Genomic DNA, 17,696 nt, shown 5'->3' on the forward strand with positions numbered 1-17,696 from the left:
GTCTGGTTGTGTGAATGATGGGAGCATTTAGCAGCAGAACGACAGAGGGGCAGCAGTCTTTGGATTCTCAGATTTGGGGTCAAGGGTAGCAGGAGGAGAGAAGAAAACCAGGAAATAAGAACAGTGGGAGTGTAGAGGTATGCATGAGCTTCACCCCCCCCGAGTGGTTCATTCCAAGAGTGTTGCGTCACTTTTTTTCCATTTTTTTGAACAGATAACAGTCAGATGTTTACCGTTCGAGCACGCCTGTTAAAGAAACAGTCTGCCCTAAATCTAGAAGAGAAAAATGCACATGGCTCAGTCATTTATGACCAGTGGCTTGTCCTGACATCTAGTGGCAACACGTTGGAAGAACAGCAATTTTTAATTTGAGACAGACTGACCACAGACCACGTTCCACGTTTGCTGATTATTTTCCTGTTTTGGGCTTTATAGTCACCTGTTTGTCAGCCCTGTAGAAGTCTCAGAGAAGCCATAAAGCAGCTGGGGCAAGCATGGGAAGTGTTATCAAGTTATTTTCTCTGGGTGTGGCCTCATGCTGTGAAAGTAACAGGATGGCGAGTGTATGTCATAAAGCTGAAGCGTGGTTAAACATTTCTACAGCACGTGAAGGCTTTCCTTCTTTTTTTTCTCTAGGCCTCGTGAACGAAAACCATAACCACAAGAACAAAGCCTAAAAGCTACTGCTCAGTGTCAGAGGACACACAAATGCAGCTTTTTTATTTAATTTTTCTTTTTAATTTTTAGAGGACTAGGAGCCAGGTAACCTACATTTTGCTGAATAAATACTATGATTTAAAAACGGAAGTACAGAATCTGAACGGGGAAGCAGATGAGTGCAGTTATTTTGGTCACAACGGCTGTCAGTGAACTGAGACAACTTTTACACCGTCAGTGTTGCACTGTAGATGTATTTAAATACAGACTGCAAAGAAGAGAAGCTAAAGAAGAGGGCTGATTTCCTCGGGATCTGCTGCGTCTGCGAACCAGATCACCTTTGAAAAGATCTTTTGAAAATCTTCAGAAATTTCTGAGGTAAGAAAAACAAGCATGTGTCTGCATCTGCCTGTGCTTTTTCAGCGTAACCTCTTTTCCTGCTGCCATTTGGTTTAACCACATGTGTGTCCAACTCTGCTCGTCTTAGCTCTTACGTGCGTTGCTAAGCACTAGTGACGACGGCGCAAACTGCAGAAAAACACTCAAACGCAATAGGGCAGAGCTTCCCCTTCCCTTCAAAACTGGCAGCTAGTTGAGTCAGAGAACAAGTGACACCAGATCCCGCCACCTCCAGCAAACACTCTCATATCACATCACCATCAGCTTCATGCTGTCTTCACCTGCAGTGCGCTGACAGATTCTTCTTTCAGCATCTGTTGACTCCTTTTTCTGCTGCACAGCGCGAGGACTTTGTAGAAGGTGTGCGCGATGCTCCACGCGGTCGCTCCTGGCTCTGACCTCTACCTTCTGCCTATACGGGTGATTTAGAGGCACAAGAAACAAGGTATTGACACAGTGTTTGTTTGTGTAGACATGTCTGTGAGGGCGTCATGCTGCTGTGCCCTGCGGTCAGAGTCATGCTTTGAATATTGCTGATGTTAACGGACTGTTATTAGTGCTTTCACTTTGCATTTAATCTTAAATCTGGAAATGTACATGTGTCGCCGTGTGCATACGAAAGCTTTTGTGTCACAAGATATAAAGACTTTGAAATTTCTGATACGCTGAAAAAAAAAAGTTATCGTTATTGTTGTTTTTGTTTCAATGTTGGCTAAAGCGAATCACCAGTTACTGTATCACCAATATTTAATCATATCAACTTGATATTTTATGTTAGCACGTTTAACAGATATAAGAAACTCTTTACACGTGTTTCATGGTGTGTCATGAAAATGAATTCTCGGTTTCTGTAATTTCCTTAAGCACAACTCCTCAGATAGTATTACACAACTCTTTATCGTACAGGCATCATCAGGGAGCTTTTTTAAACTGAGAGTCTCAGCAGCTGTCAGACAAGTCTAAACAGGCCTGAATCTGGTGAAGCAGTTTAAAAAACGACCACTATTACTGTGTTCCCCTCGTGGGCCTAGTGTAGGAAAGGGTGCGGACTTATAATGATGTTAGAGGAAGGATGATCCTCCCGTGATAAGCAGAGCCAGTCCCCGATCTTTCTTCCGGTCACTTCCTGCTGCCGTCCTAAGCAGTTTTTGATTTATTTTCACTTTAACAGTTTTTTCATGGCATTCTCATATAAAAACACATAATTTAAACAATTAACCATCACACAAGAATGGGGAGAAAAATCTAACTGAATCATTTTTTTTTCATATTAGCTTGGCTGTGATGACCAAAATTACTTCATATAGAAAATTGTTGTAATTTTGCTATATGCCATTAGTGCAAGCCTTTTCTGTGTTTTGCTGGCTGCTGCTTTATGACACCTTGTTTTTATCTGGGTCTGCAGCTTACCAGTCCAATAGACTTTATGGCACTTATCTCCAGAGAGCAGCTACATCTGCTTCAAAATCTGTTTAGAAATTCCCACAAACAAGCCCCAAAGAAAAAAGGTGGGGATATCCTGACTGATCAGTAAGGAACAAATATAGTGAAGGAAGACTGATATTTCTACTTGTAGCAATTTATTTCTAGCTGATCTAGGAGGACACACCTCCCTCTGCCTTTCCATGTGCACACTGAGGTGAAACGAGGAGTAGCACATAGGATAGAGCAGGTGTTGATGTTGCAGCATGAAAGGGATCGCTGAGGTGGGTTGCAAAGTGGTTTTCCTGTAGTGCTAATGACATCATCAGGATGATGATGTCAGGAGCAACAGCAACGAATGAAAGTGGATGAACTGAATTCATGGAATGCCCCTTTAATGAGTTGTTAACATTCACTTTTAGACTCAACGGTTACATCATCTCATCTAAATACACTTGATACTTTTTTACATATAGATGTTTGCAGTCATTCAGTTCTCTCACCCCAACCGGTCACCGCAGATGGCCCCGCCCCTCCCTGAGCCTGGTTCTGTTGGAGGTTTCTTCCTGTTAAAAGGGAGTTTTTCCTTCCCACTGTCACCAATGTGCTTGCTCTTAAGGGGTCATATGATTGTTGGGTTTTTCTCTGTATCTATTATTGTACAATCTACTGTACAATATAAAGCGTCTTGAGGCGACTGCTGTTGTGATTTGGCGCTATATAAATAAAATTGAATTGAATTGGATTTGAATTAAACCAGTATGCAGTTGCTCTTGTTTTTTGGAGCATTTCTGTGTTAAACTGGGTTTAAAGCTACAAAGTATGTGTCACACTGCAGGAGGCTTCACACCTGCCAAAGTGAAAATGTAGGTTCACCGTTGACTGTTGCTCTGGCAGCTGCTGATTCCAGTTTTCAAAGCAAACTTTTAGTTTCAACTTTCACAACAACATAACGGGAAACATGAAGCACTGTTCAGCTTTTTTCTTTCCACGCGCAGGCTATGAGATTTTCATTAAGGGCAAATTATGAAAATAAAGATAAAGCGCAACGTGTATGTGCATCGGACGTTTCACAAGTTCTCCTCTGCCTTTCAGCTGTCAAAGGTAAAAATTATGATCAAAGGAAAGGCACGCTTGGCTATATCATCGGTGTCACTGTGAGGGAAAAAGAAATATGGTCACCAATATGACTGAATGCAACTACAATGAAACGGTCTGGAATCAGAAAATGGACGTGATATACACCTACTTCTACCTGATTCTCTTCATACCCGGGCTGCTGCTCAACACCACTGCACTCTGGGTCCTCCTCAGATACATCAGGTAACACTCATACAAGTTCACACCTTTAGATTTTCAGGTATGTTTTCACTAACTCTCTGTATGTGCCGTTTAACAGCAAGAAGACCAAGGCGGTGATCTTCATGATAAACCTGGCGATCGCAGACCTGGCCCACATCCTCTCTCTGCCCCTCAGGATCTATTATTATTTCACGCACACCTGGCCCTTTGGACGCGGTCTCTGCTTGTTCTGCTTCTACCTGAAATATCTCAACATGTACGCCGCTATAATGTTCCTGGTAAGCAGGCAGTTTAGGGAAAGCAAGCCTTGAATTTCCTGATAATGCTCATCACAGGGAACAAGGATAATCAAATGAGATCTTTCTAGTTTTCATTACATTGAAAATCAGTCAAATGTCAGTACAAAGCACTTTTGTTGTTGTTTTTGTTTTAAAAATTAAACTCCAAAGCAGAAAGTGATTTGAATGAAAGCCTCTGTCTTCCTTCTTGGAACTGCTTTGCTTCCTGTGCCTCAGAATAAATAACAAAGTAGCTTCTTTTCATTTCTCTCTGATTTCAGGTGTGCATCAGCATGCAGAGGTGTCTGTTCCTGCAGAAGCCGTTCACGGCTCGAAGGTGGCGGCGTCGCTATGACCTGCTGATCAGCTTTGTAGTGTGGGTTGTGGTTGGTCTGAGCTGCTCTCCCTTTATCCTGATGCGGAGTAGCAACAACAGTAGCAAAAATGAAGTGGCATTAAACAGCACCCATGCCCAGTTTCCCTTAGGTGTCACCAAACAGAGTTTAGACTCCAACGCCACTTCGGCGGGCTGTTTTAAAGACTTGCCCATGCGCCATCCTCCTCTCTCGTTGACGATCACCATGCTGGTCTTTCTTGAGGCGTGTGGTTTCCTAATCCCTCTAGCATGCATGTCATACAGCACCGTCCGCATCTTCTGGTCACTCAAGGAGAAGCAGATCCAGGATCAGCACAACTCCTTCAACTCCTCAGCACGCAGCCGCCTCCACTCAGTCACCTCCAACTGCCAGGCGGAGAAACCGAATGAAAAGCACACAAATGGCGAGAAGCGGCGTGCTCTGCGGATGGTGGTGGGCTGCTTCATTCTCTTTTTGTTCTGCTTCGCTCCGTACCACCTCAACTTCGCGCTCTACCTGATGGTGAAGCAGAGTATCGTGTCCAGCTGCACCGTCAGAAGGGTGGTGCTCCAGTTTCACCCAGTGTCTCTGTGCATGGCGGGCCTGAGCTGCTGCTTCAACCCCATCCTTTATTACTTTCTTACAGCCGAGTTTAGGATGCACCTCAAAAGGCGCACCTCCTCCTTCTCGTCCTCCATCTCCTCCCCAACCACATCACCGACCCAGTGTCCTCTGCAGAGCAGACTCATGAGCACCTCCTCATACAGGGAGTAGCATTGCTCAGAGGAAAAGTCCATGAAGGATTCTGTTGAACTTTAAAGCCGACTGACACCGGGTCCAAGCTGGATATGATCAGCTGACATGTTGCAGCTGTCTGAACACAAACAACCCAAAAGACATTGACCTGAGTTGTGTGAAGCCCGCCTCCTCTAAAGCAAGCAGAAAACACCCTCCAACATGCAGTATCGTAAACGCTGCCCAATGTTTCAGTTTGTGTGTATAAAACTTGATATAAGCTATGTAATAAAAGCTGTATGTGAAATGCACTCCCATTAAAAGCTTTAAGTCTCATCTCTGGCTCTGATGTTTGTTTCTTCACTGCGAGTTGGACTTTTTTTCTTTCAGGTAAAATGTGAAAACAGGTGCCAGCTCATTTTTGCTTCACTTCCTCTCAGAATGCAAAGTGGTGAAGGCAGTTGGCAGCAGTTACAGCAGCTCTGAAACCAGTAACTGTCAGGCGCCCCCCCCACCCACCCATCTGTACAGGCCAAGCCTGAGCCAACTCTGAGTCTACATCAGCCCCCAGACGCACAAATGCAGCCCACCTAAGGAAATCTACCAAGAATGAATCATCCACCAAAATGCACCTGCCTCTTGTTTCTCTGTTCTCACACGCATCAAAGTGTAGCGTTTGCTTTCTGACAGTGTCACATTGTAACTTGTGAAAGTTTGCGTCGTGGCTTTGGTGTAAATATTTATTTTTGATTGATTTATTTTTGAAGTCCTGTCAATAAAACAAAAAAAGTGCGTGTTGACGTGTTGACTTTGTCCACGAGGAAATGGCAACTAAGAGTGTAATAGCAGAAGTGTCAAAAGAAAATTCTTGTAAACCACACCCCTACGCTCACAGGAAGCCCTCTGTGTGTGTGTCTGTGTGTGTGTGTGTGCGCGCTAAAATCCCCAGAACAGCAGACACACAGACGGGCGACACACATGCAACGAGTGATAGATAAGAAATCAAAACAGGAAAGAGTACGAGTGAAGACAAAAGTTAATGGATATGAAAGATAGATAGAGAGGTAGAATGAAAGAGAGAGGCAGAGAGAGAGAAAGAGGCGGGACGCTGAAATTAAAGAGTGTTAGAGGAGGAGAAAGGAGGATGGAGTTTTTTATCTGACGCCTCGGTCTTATCAGCTTTTCGTTTCTCCAGCATCTTTAAAGACAGAGGTGAGAGGATGATTATTAATTGCTAATAATGTTCAGAAGTGTTCGGAGAAAGTAGCGAGTGTGTGGGGGTTTGTGTGTGGATGCTTTCTATGTGGAGTCATGGCTCATGGGGGACCTTGTCTGTTTCTCCAGTGTGTGGAATGCCTGTTATGTTGAAGTGCGTGTGTGTGTGTGAGGGCCAGTATTGGGGTGTCTGGTCTTTATGTGTCAGTGGACTTCCTGGAGATCACGGCATATTTTCTTGTGTATCTGAACAGGGCACACACACGTGGAGGGACCCCGATGCTCACCGGCAGCGTTTTTGGTTCTGAAACACGAGGTCAGATCTTCAGAAAGCTGCTTACATGCCAGCAGCCCACAGACGGAGGTGAATCACAGCAGATGAGATTATGTGTTTCCACTGGCAAGACCTGATGAAAACTACTGAGTCCTAAGGTAGGGGAGCAGCACTTGCCTTTTCTTTTTAGCTTTATCTTTTTAAAAACAGCTCACTTCTCTCGGTTAGATGGAAATTTCAGCTTGATCTCGACGCTCGTTACCGTAAACATGTTACTTTCACAACAGATGGTCTCGGTTTGACTCCTGTACATACATGTTAAAGCCTCTACTGCGAGAAGGAAATGAGAGCTTGTCACAGATTGGCCTTTTGCACATCATACAAATCAACACACAGCCTTGGAAGGAAGCACATGGTACGTGCATAAGTGAGAGTAATAAGTGGAGAATCCTTTTCAAACAGTAACACACAGGTCAGCGGTCACTGAGTTAAAAGGCAGTCCGAGGGCTGACGGTCTACTGGGGCCTCGGCCTGAGCATAAAAGGCAGTCAGGGAGCTGAGAAGCAGTCCAAGCTTAGCATACCCCCCCTTTTTACAAATAAAATTCCACTGTTTGTTTGTGTATGATTGTGAGGAATTAAGTTCAGGCCCAAATACTACTTTATACATTTACACTGGTACATCCCAGGCAGGGATCGCTGTTTACACTCTGCTACATTTACTTACACACTGCTAAAGGTACAAGTTACTAAACAGGTTATTATCAAAAGACTGCTGCCTAAACTTCTTTGGCTTGTAACCGCTTACAAAAACAAGCTGTGAAGAGTACAAACTAACAAAAAAAAGTGTAAATGTCTTAGATAAATAGCTTTAACATTGAAGAAAGTAAAAATATATTCCCAAATAAAGGTTTTTTGTTTTTTTCTAAAAAGGTCCACCCTATTAATCATTTTACTCCAACGCAGAATTTATCTCATGACTCTTTAGGGGAGGGCAGACACACGGGTGAGAAGGCAATACTCAAACCGTGCCATCTTTTTACTGTTGCAGCTGAAACAGCAGTGCAATGCTAGCAGCCAAATGTATGCATTCAAATGTAGTCAAATGTGCCACTATATTTAGTCATTTCCCTGTAAAGAAATGTGGCGTTCTTTTAGTTAAGCAACAGGAACGCGAATATCGTGTATAAAAACCTGCTGAGGGAGCCCATAAAGAGAACTAAGAGCAGTTAGTTAACCACTGTTTGTCTTGTGTTTGGCAAGTGCCATTTCCCCCTCACGCACGAAAATAGCTACACAATTTTTGCTGCGTGTTTTGAGTATAGTAGGTGTAAAAAACAAAACAAAAAATGCTTTTCTGAAGTTTACGTGGCAGTAAGTTTCTTGTCAAATATGAACAATATTTTACTGGCTGATTTGCATTTTCACATCGATAAAATGGTTCATAAATGATCCTGAGATGTCCTGAAACTGGTTAAAGTAGGTCTAATATGCATTGCTAACATTCTGCCATACATATATAGTGTTCTCATAGTGCTAAACAAGGCCAAAGTTCCAAATAATGACATCAGAGTATGCATTACTAATCCCTGTGAGTCAAAGTTCAGGCTTCAGAATACTCTAAACACAGTTTCTGTTCTTTTTTTCACTGCTTTTTGCTCTGGATGATGTCACTTAAAAATATCCCAATGCGGTTAGCACAGCAGCTCCACCCACCAGCTATTCAAACCTTTTGGTTGCAAGGAGCAGCCAATCAGAAGAAAGCTAGCTTAAAGAGAGGGGGAAGGGAGGAAGACAGTGTATGATTTAAGGGTCCACATGATAAACATTGTCCCTTTTAAACTGATAGAGGATTAATGTACTAATGGAGGCCAGAAATAAACACATGGAGGTGTTTATTTGAGCATAGCAGGTGTCTGGGTACTAGGTATGTGGAAGATCACAACACCACATCGTTCCTGGGTTTGCTAGGGTCTAATAAGTCTCATTAGAAATAAGATAACAAGAAACAAAAGCTGATCAAAAAGAGGATGACAACAGTAAGTAAAAAAACATAATTTTAAACTGGTTTATACGCACTAAAGTTTATAGCTGTGGGTGTGTGCACCTATAGGCCGTTCAGTCCCTAACATTACTATTTCCATTTGAACCGAAAGCATTTGAAGATAATCTAAGTTGAAGGTCATCTAAAAGCTTTAAAATTTCAACTCCATTACTTTCATTTTCTGCTCTGTGTGTGTATCACAAAGAAGGAGGGAAAAAAAGAAGCGCGTTACAGGCGTCACCTACATCGAAAAACCACCCGCGGTGCTGCTCCTCATCTCAAAGTGCTCTTTAGTGACAGGTTTTTCCTTGATCTGGGCTGTTAACCAGTTGCCTGGTCTGCCTGCGCTAACCACGCTAGTTTCACTTTGATGCCTTGCGCGGTAGTTATTTCACACAGACTCAGTGCAGGCACCATAATGCTCGGCAGTGAAGCAGCACGTGGGGGATTTTACCGACTTCTCTGCGGGTTTGCACGCTTGCTGTAAAGGGCACTGCAAAAACACAGCTATCAAGGATCATTGATTAATTACGTTATTCATAAAAACACATGGGAGATTATAGCTGGCAGGTGCTGCCGCCGAGCACAATGTCATCTGTGTCTCATCTAAAAAGGTTCCTTCTCCAATTCTGATGCCTATCTATGCAACATGCAAAACAGTAACTTTAATATCCCCAGGCTGCACTGGGCGAAAGCAGTTAAAACTCAACTGCGTCGCTGTCAAGAGCTGATTTGTACTACAGTGTGTGAGAAAACACAGGCAGAGACAGAACCTCTTGGTGTGAGGTGACAGCACAGAAACTTGTAGTTGTTTTTCTTCCTCTTTCTGGTAACGCTTTCCACCTCCGACTACACTAACTTAACTTACTTTTCTTTCCTCTACCAGACCACCAGACTCTTTGGGGATCGCAGAGAAGCCTGGAGGACACATCAGCGCTGGACAAAAACTTAAAACAAAAGACACTCTTCCTCTGTCTGACATGCCGCAGAGAGTACCAGCTGCACGGGCTGCAGCATGATGTAACCAGCGGCATGGATGCTCAAACCAACCCGTCACCGGACTACAAGCAGCTCTGCTGATACAAGCTTCCTGCTGGTTTGCAAGGCAGCTCATCTTAACACTGACATGAATGTCAGTTCTCCTAATATGAACTGCTCCAATACCAGTGAGATAATAGACTACCAGCACCATTTGTATGCCGTGGTGTACAGTGTGATCTTAGCACCGGGCCTGCTGGGTAACGTGCTGGCGCTGTGGGTGTTCAGGGCCTACATCAGAGAGACCAAGAAGGCCGTGGTGTTCATGATGAACCTGGCTGTGGCCGACCTACTGCAGGTAAAAAAATCCTCTTCAGTCGTATTTGGCACTTACTTTCTAGTTTAAACCATTACTGTGAAATCACATGATGTGGTTGTGTGGTTAAGTGACCACATAGCCGTCCTCAGGGGTCAAGCTTTAATCAGGGAAGAAGTTTGCATGCAAGAAGTACTTGTTACACTACTCGTGCCTCTAATAGTTACATTTAGTGTTGTAATGCTGATCCTACAATACGGTTTTAAAACTGCAATAAAGCAAATTAGTGTAATGACCTCTTTAGTTTTTGTTCTGCTTTCATGTACTAAATTAGGAAGTCAAAAAAACAAAATGACTCTTAGATGTTGGCAGAGTTGTGGGAGAATTCCAACCACAAGAAAAAACTTCCATTATAGAACACAACAACTACAGAAGTTCATCTCTTTATTCCAATGAACTGCCTAACGGGGAGGATTTTATTTTAAAAATCTATTTAGAAATGTTTCTGTTTACTAGATAACCAAGCGAGCTCCTTACCATCATCGTCAAAGAGCAAATATGTACATCAGCGTTTGCCTGCTGTTCTCTGCCTTCAATTTTGTCACTCTGGCCTCTCCTCAGGTGCTCTCTCTGCCTCTGCGGATCTACTACTACCTGAATAACTCCTGGCCCTTTGGGTATTTCTTCTGCATGTTCTGCTTCTATCTCAAGTACGTCAACATGTATGCCTCCATCTACTTCCTGGTTTTCGTCAGCATACGTCGCTGTGAGCTCATCATGCGTCCGCTGTTGTACAACTCGGGTCGACAAAAAGGAGACGTGTTAATATGTGGGATCATATGGCTGATCATCTGTACCGTCTGCCTCGGATTCCCTCTGCTCAGACACGATCCTTCCTTGCCCGAAAGGAACGACACAAATAAGTGTTTCACGGAGCTGCCTCTGCGGAAGGATATCGGTCCTTTGGCAATGTGGGCCCTCTTGATTTTACTAGAGCTGTTCGGCTTCTTCGTCCCTCTCGTTTTGGTGCTAGGCTGCACGTGCATGACTATTTGGAGCCTTCGGGAAAATACAGCAAATGCTATTTCTGACAGAGGGGAGAAAAAGAGAGCGCTGAGGATGATACTAAGCTGTGCTGTAGTCTTCTTAGTGTGCTTTGTACCTTACCACGCCACGATGCCTCTCGACCTTATGGTCAAAGCTAAGAAAGTTACCAGCTGTGACTTTCAGAAACTGGTTCTTCGAAGTCACCCGGTCACACTCTGCCTGGCCAGCCTGAACTGCAGCCTGGACCCTATCATGTACTATTTCACTACTGATGAATTCTGGAGGCGACTGAGCAAGCCAGAGATACCGGAGAGCATACATCTCAGCCGGCGTCTGTCCTGTATAACCGGAGAACAGGACGAAGAGGAGGACTAAACTTCTGGTGGCGACAGCCTCCCCGCAACCACTAACTGAGACTGAAGACTATGCAAACTTCAACTTCCTGCAAACTATGGAAATAACATTTATGCTGAAACGGGAATGTGAAAATATGGAAGTAGAGTTTTAAAATGTTATTTTTTTAAACCTATTTATTTCTCAATAAATGTTTTTTTCCCCTTTCCCCTCTCAATTTGCATTTCCTCGATGAAGGGCGAGTAGTGTCAGCAAGTGAAAGAGAGGAAAACCCCGAAACGCAGCGACAGTTTTCCTCCAGATCCAGTGTTTTGATAACCCGATGTCCTTCGCAGGATGATAAAAGGGTTAGTGTTGGTGCCGCTTTCACCGCCATTATAATAACAAAGCCACTGCGACGTTCAGTAGGTAAACAAATGCAACTTTATTCAAACAACAAAGTGGAGTTCAGTTCAGTAGTTGCACACAACATTGGGCGTTTCCCCCCCCCCAATATCTTCTAGTATTCAATTAAAAAGCAGAGACAGAAACCCCATCTTTACAAACACACTTCCTGTTGATTGTCTCTCTGTGCAGGCATCAAGTAGGAAATCACTAAAAAAATGACTTAAAATGTGCTCGACAGACTTCAGAAATCAAGGACGACTGTTTTCCATTTAAGCACACGATGTGTGTAAAGATCACAGGGAGCCATCTCGTGTTATAACACTACGGATACATAATAGTCAAATTAGATAACCGACTGTTTTCAAGTCAAATTAAGTGAAATTTCCCTTTAGCTTATTCATCGTTAGCTCACCACTCTGGTTAAGGATCACGCATGAAGCTTGAAACACAAACACAAAAACTGGTCATATATTGTAAGGGTGCTGGACTGTTTCCCATCAGGTATGAGACCATCAGAAACACTAAAGTTATCACACAGCAGCACTGTGGGGGATATCTACAAACAGTGGTGACTTGAGAGCGTTGCGTTACCATCCATGGACAAGCATGTTACACGTATACTGTACCAGACATCTCCATGCTGACTTGTGCTATATCACGCTGTAACAGAATACAAATACCTGGTCGAACCTGCACCGTGCACCCGGGTCAGAGCGGCGACAGGAGGTTGACGCAACACACGCCTAATATGATCTCACTAGAATATTCAGTAGGATGACTAATAGCTCTGCTCTGGATGAGGCGGATGTGTCGTTATATAGTAACATCAATAAGATCTGTCTGCAGGAAACTACAGCAACAAAACAGAAAGCAACGTAATAAATGAAACTTGTATATCTAACTTTAGCTTACTGACTTAAAGTAATAACCAGTACAAGACTAGCTAATGAATACTTACGCACTTGTGACCTATCACGGGTTAGAGGGAGTACATCAGAGGAGAAGGGGGCTAGGCTCTAATGCTGCAACTTAAATTCACTCAACACTAGATTAAAAGCAGGGGAGGCAAAAACTGGAAAGAGTTTTGTACAGAAGTAACTTTCTGCTGTTCCCTTCACCGCCCACTCCCACCTACCCTCTCTCGCTCTCTATGACCTATATTCATGCTTAAGCCTTGCAGATGCGGGTCTCAGTCACAAACTTGTTCTCAAAGTGATGGATGGTGAAACATTCGTCCGCAGAGCGCTTCTGGATGCCTCCACCTGACAAACAAAAAGACAAATAAGCAGCAGTGCTAAGTATTCATCTCAATATTCAGCCGTGGGCGTGTTTGACACATTTCAAACACAACTACATTTAGGAAGATGTGTCAAGCATGGTTGGTGCCTGTTTACACTCGTCCTCTTATTCGGTTTCTAACCAAAGTGTGTTTGACACTGTATAATTTCTGCATCTACTTGATAAGTCAGCAGTTTCTGTTTGAGCCATAGTGATTAGTGACTCCAAAATCAATATTAATGTGTACCTAGTAAATAAAAAGTTATCAATGTCAGCAGCTAACTTCATCCTTGATAAGAACTATACAGGGATACATGTTTATATAACTCAACCATCAGAAATGTATGAAGGCCTAAAGTTGTAACTGCATTATGTGACAGCTTGCTTCCTTTATGTTGTGGTCAGCATATTTTGTTTGAAAGCTGTTTCTGTTAGCCAAAAGATAAAATCATAGTAAATTACACCAACACTCTGCTAAACAAGCTAGCTCATACAGTTTTATACATAACCAGTGTGAAATACAGTACAGTAATGTTTATGGTCTGGCTATTTTTTAGCTAGCGATAATGTTAGCTGATTACTTTACAACACTACTACATCAATATTACTGAAAAGCTTAACTCATGACTACAAATCTATAGTCCTGAAACTAAAGAGCACAGTCATGTTGGTGGGGTCTGTCTTTTAAATACTAGCACTAATTTTCATCGTGTGGCTTACTATTAGCTACCGCTAATGTTAGTTTATGACTAAGCAGCACCACGGTATTACCAAAAAGCTTAACTCATGACTACAAACCTGTAGTCCTGAAACTAAGGAGCACAGTCATGTTGGGGGCATCCGTCTTTTAAATACAAGACCTAATTTTGACTGTGTGGTTATTTATTACCATTAGCTACCGCTAATGTTAGCTTATGACTTAACAGCTCTACACATAGCTATGAATGCAAATGATCCTGAAACTGTAAGACAAAGTCCAGTTTCATATATATTTTATATACAGACATTAATTTTGACGTTCTGGTTATTTATCCTAACCATAACCAGATCAACCAAAAAAAAAAACAAAAAAAACATGAAAGAGCTAATGTCAGCCAAGTAGCTTCCTTTCTAAAATACGAGACAAGTACAGGATGGAAAAGTTGCAAACTCAAACTTTTTAGTTTGCACTTGCTGAGTAAAGCAAAAAAATCTTGCATAACAGCAGTGATGTCGTAATTAAAGATTAAATAATATAATTAAGTAATATAAAGATTAAAGAGGATTATATATTACAGCTTAATACAGTTAAAGACATGCATGTTATATACACAAGTTCCTCTGGTCTGCACCCTATTTCCGAGGGGTTGCCACAGAGCTGCACGTTAATCAGAGGTTTTACATTTCCATCACATCTATACCTGGCAGGCTGGCACGGCGCTGCATTCTGTACGTTTCTTTTCCATCACAAAGACGGCGGATATAAAAGCCCAGGGGTTTGACATCATCAATGCGCTCCGTCACCACCAGGTCCTCGTGCACCAGGTAGCTGCGGTAAGAGTCAGACTGGAACAAAGACCAGAGCATGAGACTGTCAGGGCACCTTTTTAAATGAAAAAATTACTTTTGATCTTCCACCAGATAAAACAGATCAGTGAAAACTGAATAAATTTTTTTTTAAAAAAAGGTGATGAAACATCCCTAGATTTGTGAAACAACTCTACACCAAGTGTTGAAATTTCCTGATTTCCTCACTAAGCAAACTAAACTCCGCCAAGCTTTTTCCACCTTCACATGCTAAAACTACCCAACACTACATCAATGATTTTTAAAAAGTCCCTATTTGAATATGGAGACTTTTTGAATACAAGTATGCAGTATAAATGCAGCATACTTCTAGTTTACTGCATGAATAAAGGAAGAAGGGGACAAGCCTGTGGGTGGAAGTCGCTCATTTATCATCTTTAGTTTCCTGTCAAGAACCTACGTTTCACTTAAGATGATATTATTGCATAGTCTCTGCTAGTCTCTGCCAGTGAATAATAGAAAACTGAATTACAGGAACTTTACAGTTTAGCCAATATTTAAAACCTACCTTCATATGTACAAATTAAAGATATTACAGATTTGAGAAGGATTAAAGAGCAGACAGTTTGTGGAATGACAACACATCCCTGAATTTCTTATGTGTGCATGAGCTTTAACAAGACTTATGTGTTCGGTTTGTCCGTCATCCAAGTCTGGACTTTCATCTGTGTCTTCAGGTGCTGCTAGGAGGGACCGTACTCACCATCAGCTGTGAGAACAGGTCAATGAGGTCCTGAGGGGGGAGAACTACTGAGGTGTTCAGGGGAATCACAAAGCAGGTCCTCAGAGTCAGGTCCAGATAGGCCGTCAGCTTCTGCTCACACACACACATGAAATCATCGGGAAAGAATTTAGAGCAGCAGAAATCATTCACCGAGCTGCGCCAAGTGTGACAGAGTCCACAATCCTCACCCTGTTGAAGTCGTGCAGGATGTAAGCGGGGTCTCCGGGCCTGAAGCGGGGAGGAGGGACGCTGATGACGGCGATGTTGTCAGAGATCTCCACCTCCTCCTCCACTCGCGGCAAGTAGTAAGGCTGGCTCTCTGCTCCGGACGACACGTCTCTGAACTCCATCGCGCCATGATACATCCTCTGATGAAGAATGCATCTCATTTAGTCTTAAGAACATGTAAAGTGAGGTGGGGGCACTGGAACCTTTGCTTATGTACATTTTACAAAAAAAAAAAAAAAAAAAAAAAGAAAGAAAACGCACCGTAATAGAGTTATTTTATTTTCAACCAGCGGTGCAGCTGGGATTTGCCTCTACAACCACAGACGCATCATCTGGTATTACTGTGAATCTGCAATATCAGCTGTGAACCTGTGTGTTCTGTTCCTGTCTAAAGTTCACGTTTCACACACTGCACCAACTACTGAAAAACAATCACACAGCTGTCGAGGAAGCTCAGGCTGCCAGGGGGAGCCAAAGCACGCATGTTCTGCTTGGTTTCACTACAGTTACATCACAGCATATAGCAGGACTACGTTTACACAAACAAACCTACAGTTTTTCCATGACTATTGATCATAGTTTCTTTTAATATCAGGTTTTAAGCTTATGTTTACACACTCACTCTCCACATGGCACTGATAATAAAGATTTCCAGTAACATTTTTGGCATATGTGAGGCATTTATTTTCCTGCAAATCAAATTGTGATAATTATGCTGATAATTATGGCACACTGGCTCTGGCTGAGATGTCAGAAGCCCCGCCCACCCAGTGCTCTTACCTTTTGTTTGCAAAGAGCATCCAATCAAAAGAATCATACTTTCAAACAGAATAAAATGAACAGAGGGGCAGCACCTATTATTGATATGGATTCTTTTTGCAAGGGTTTCTCCACTTTAGTCCAAGATTCACTTCAATGCTGTGCAAATCCACAAACTGGACCATTGAGTTTTGCTGCATTGTTATCTTTTTCTGTGTATCATGTGTCACTACAGTTTCAAAGCTTAGAAGTGAGGAAACAGCTGAGATCAAAAGCACGACAAAATTCAGAGCAACAGATTCTTGTGATGAAATCTCAATTTTATCAGAATTTCTCAAGCAACATACTGACAGTTACAGTTTCACACACTGCACTCCCCCCCAACCCCCCTTGCCTCAATTGCAAGGGGGGGGGGGTGCCCCAACCCAATGAACCCAAAAACCCCCCGCCGGCAAAAAAAAAAACGGGGGGAAAAAAGGTGAAGTCTGCACTTTCTCTAAACATGAAAAGGAGTGAACAATAGCACTCTGTTTTCTAACGGTACAAACCAGTGTTAATAATTCTTCATCACTTCTAGACAGTGACAGGAAGAAAACATATCTGATAACGTCAGTGGATAACCAAATTAATTCATACAGCTGCTTAATTTCCCAGAGGCAGTCTGCAAAGTCTGACCCACAGATGCCCCCCCCCCCCTCCCCCAACCTTTACAATATGTGCATGGTGATTTCACTGACCTGTATTTGCAATGTGAAAATGAAACAATTTGGAAAAGGTTATAACGTAAAATAGTCTTGGGTTGTAGTTTAACTTTCTACGCGTTTCAGTGACTTGCTTGCAGAGCTGGTGGCATGTGCCTCACGTGCATGAGGATGGACAGAAAATGAATCTACTATAAGGATCTGCAACATTAAAGTGTTATGCACAGTTATGAGACCACAATCATGGCCTAATGTATACACACACATATATATATATATATATACACACATATACAGGTACTTACTTTGAGAGGACTTTAGATTTTAAATGCTTTTTTTAAAATCAAATATTCTGATTTCATAAGACCCCCTCCCACTCTTTGCAACCCCCTTTTAAAAGATGGTAACATGTGTAAGAGAATATTCACAAAGAATGAGCTGCAGCGCACGCGCACACACCTTTGGGGTGAAATATCGGTAGAGACAGGCCCCCCCTACGATGAGCCCACTGAGGATGAAGGCGATGCCTAACAAGGTGAGCAGGCAGCGACCTGTGGAGCCCTCGGCGCCCACTGGAGCAGAGGCCACTTCAGGGTCCTACACACACACACACACACACACACACACACACACACACACACACACACACATCATATTAGCATGACATTCACATTCAG

At 42.7% G+C, this 17,696-nt stretch overlaps 3 protein-coding genes across 5 annotated transcripts in view; 2 read left to right on the forward strand and 1 right to left on the reverse strand.

The window, feature by feature from the left end:
- The first annotated feature begins 554 nt into the window (after positions 1–554).
- On the forward strand, positions 555–5,485 carry p2ry10 (P2Y receptor family member 10). Of its 2 annotated transcripts, XM_005719517.1 has the most exons (5): positions 555–1,035; positions 1,398–1,501; positions 3,574–3,801; positions 3,878–4,058; positions 4,340–5,485. In XM_005719517.1, the coding sequence occupies exons 3-5, from the start codon at positions 3,653–3,655 to the stop codon at positions 5,186–5,188; spliced, it is 1,179 nt and encodes a 392-aa protein (XP_005719574.1). In that variant the 5' UTR covers positions 555–1,035; positions 1,398–1,501; positions 3,574–3,652; the 3' UTR covers positions 5,189–5,485. The 2 variants fall into 2 exon arrangements, with proteins under 2 accessions (XP_005719574.1, XP_005719573.1); XM_005719516.2 differs by lacking the exon at positions 555–1,035 and having other exon boundaries at positions 1,049–1,501.
- A 594-nt stretch (positions 5,486–6,079) lies between these two features.
- On the forward strand, positions 6,080–11,573 carry gpr174 (G protein-coupled receptor 174). Of its 2 annotated transcripts, XM_005719518.1 has the most exons (4): positions 6,080–6,361; positions 6,619–6,796; positions 9,568–10,017; positions 10,597–11,573. In XM_005719518.1, exons 3-4 carry the CDS (start codon positions 9,718–9,720, stop codon positions 11,395–11,397), a joined length of 1,101 nt encoding a protein of 366 aa, XP_005719575.1. In that variant the 5' UTR covers positions 6,080–6,361; positions 6,619–6,796; positions 9,568–9,717; the 3' UTR covers positions 11,398–11,573. The 2 variants fall into 2 exon arrangements, with proteins under 2 accessions (XP_005719575.1, XP_005719576.1); XM_005719519.1 differs by lacking the exons at positions 6,080–6,361; positions 6,619–6,796 and adding an exon at positions 9,361–9,467.
- A 203-nt stretch (positions 11,574–11,776) lies between these two features.
- The window catches only part of LOC102204030 (integral membrane protein 2A), a 6,450-nt gene continuing 530 nt past the window's right edge, over positions 11,777–17,696 (reverse strand). The window contains exons 2-6 of the mRNA XM_005719520.2: positions 17,479–17,616; positions 15,520–15,699; positions 15,311–15,421; positions 14,442–14,586; positions 11,777–13,025 (exon numbers count right to left, since the gene is read on the reverse strand). Coding sequence (XP_005719577.1) covers positions 12,931–13,025; positions 14,442–14,586; positions 15,311–15,421; positions 15,520–15,699; positions 17,479–17,616 — 669 coding nt within the window. The 3' untranslated portion in view covers positions 11,777–12,930. The remainder of the gene's footprint in view (positions 13,026–14,441; positions 14,587–15,310; positions 15,422–15,519; positions 15,700–17,478; positions 17,617–17,696) is intronic.

The sequence above is a fragment of the Pundamilia nyererei genome, unplaced genomic scaffold (assembly GCF_000239375.1).
Source record: "Pundamilia nyererei isolate P.nyererei 1_Seehausen unplaced genomic scaffold, PunNye1.0 scaffold00001, whole genome shotgun sequence".
NCBI lineage: Eukaryota > Metazoa > Chordata > Actinopteri > Cichliformes > Cichlidae > Pundamilia > Pundamilia nyererei.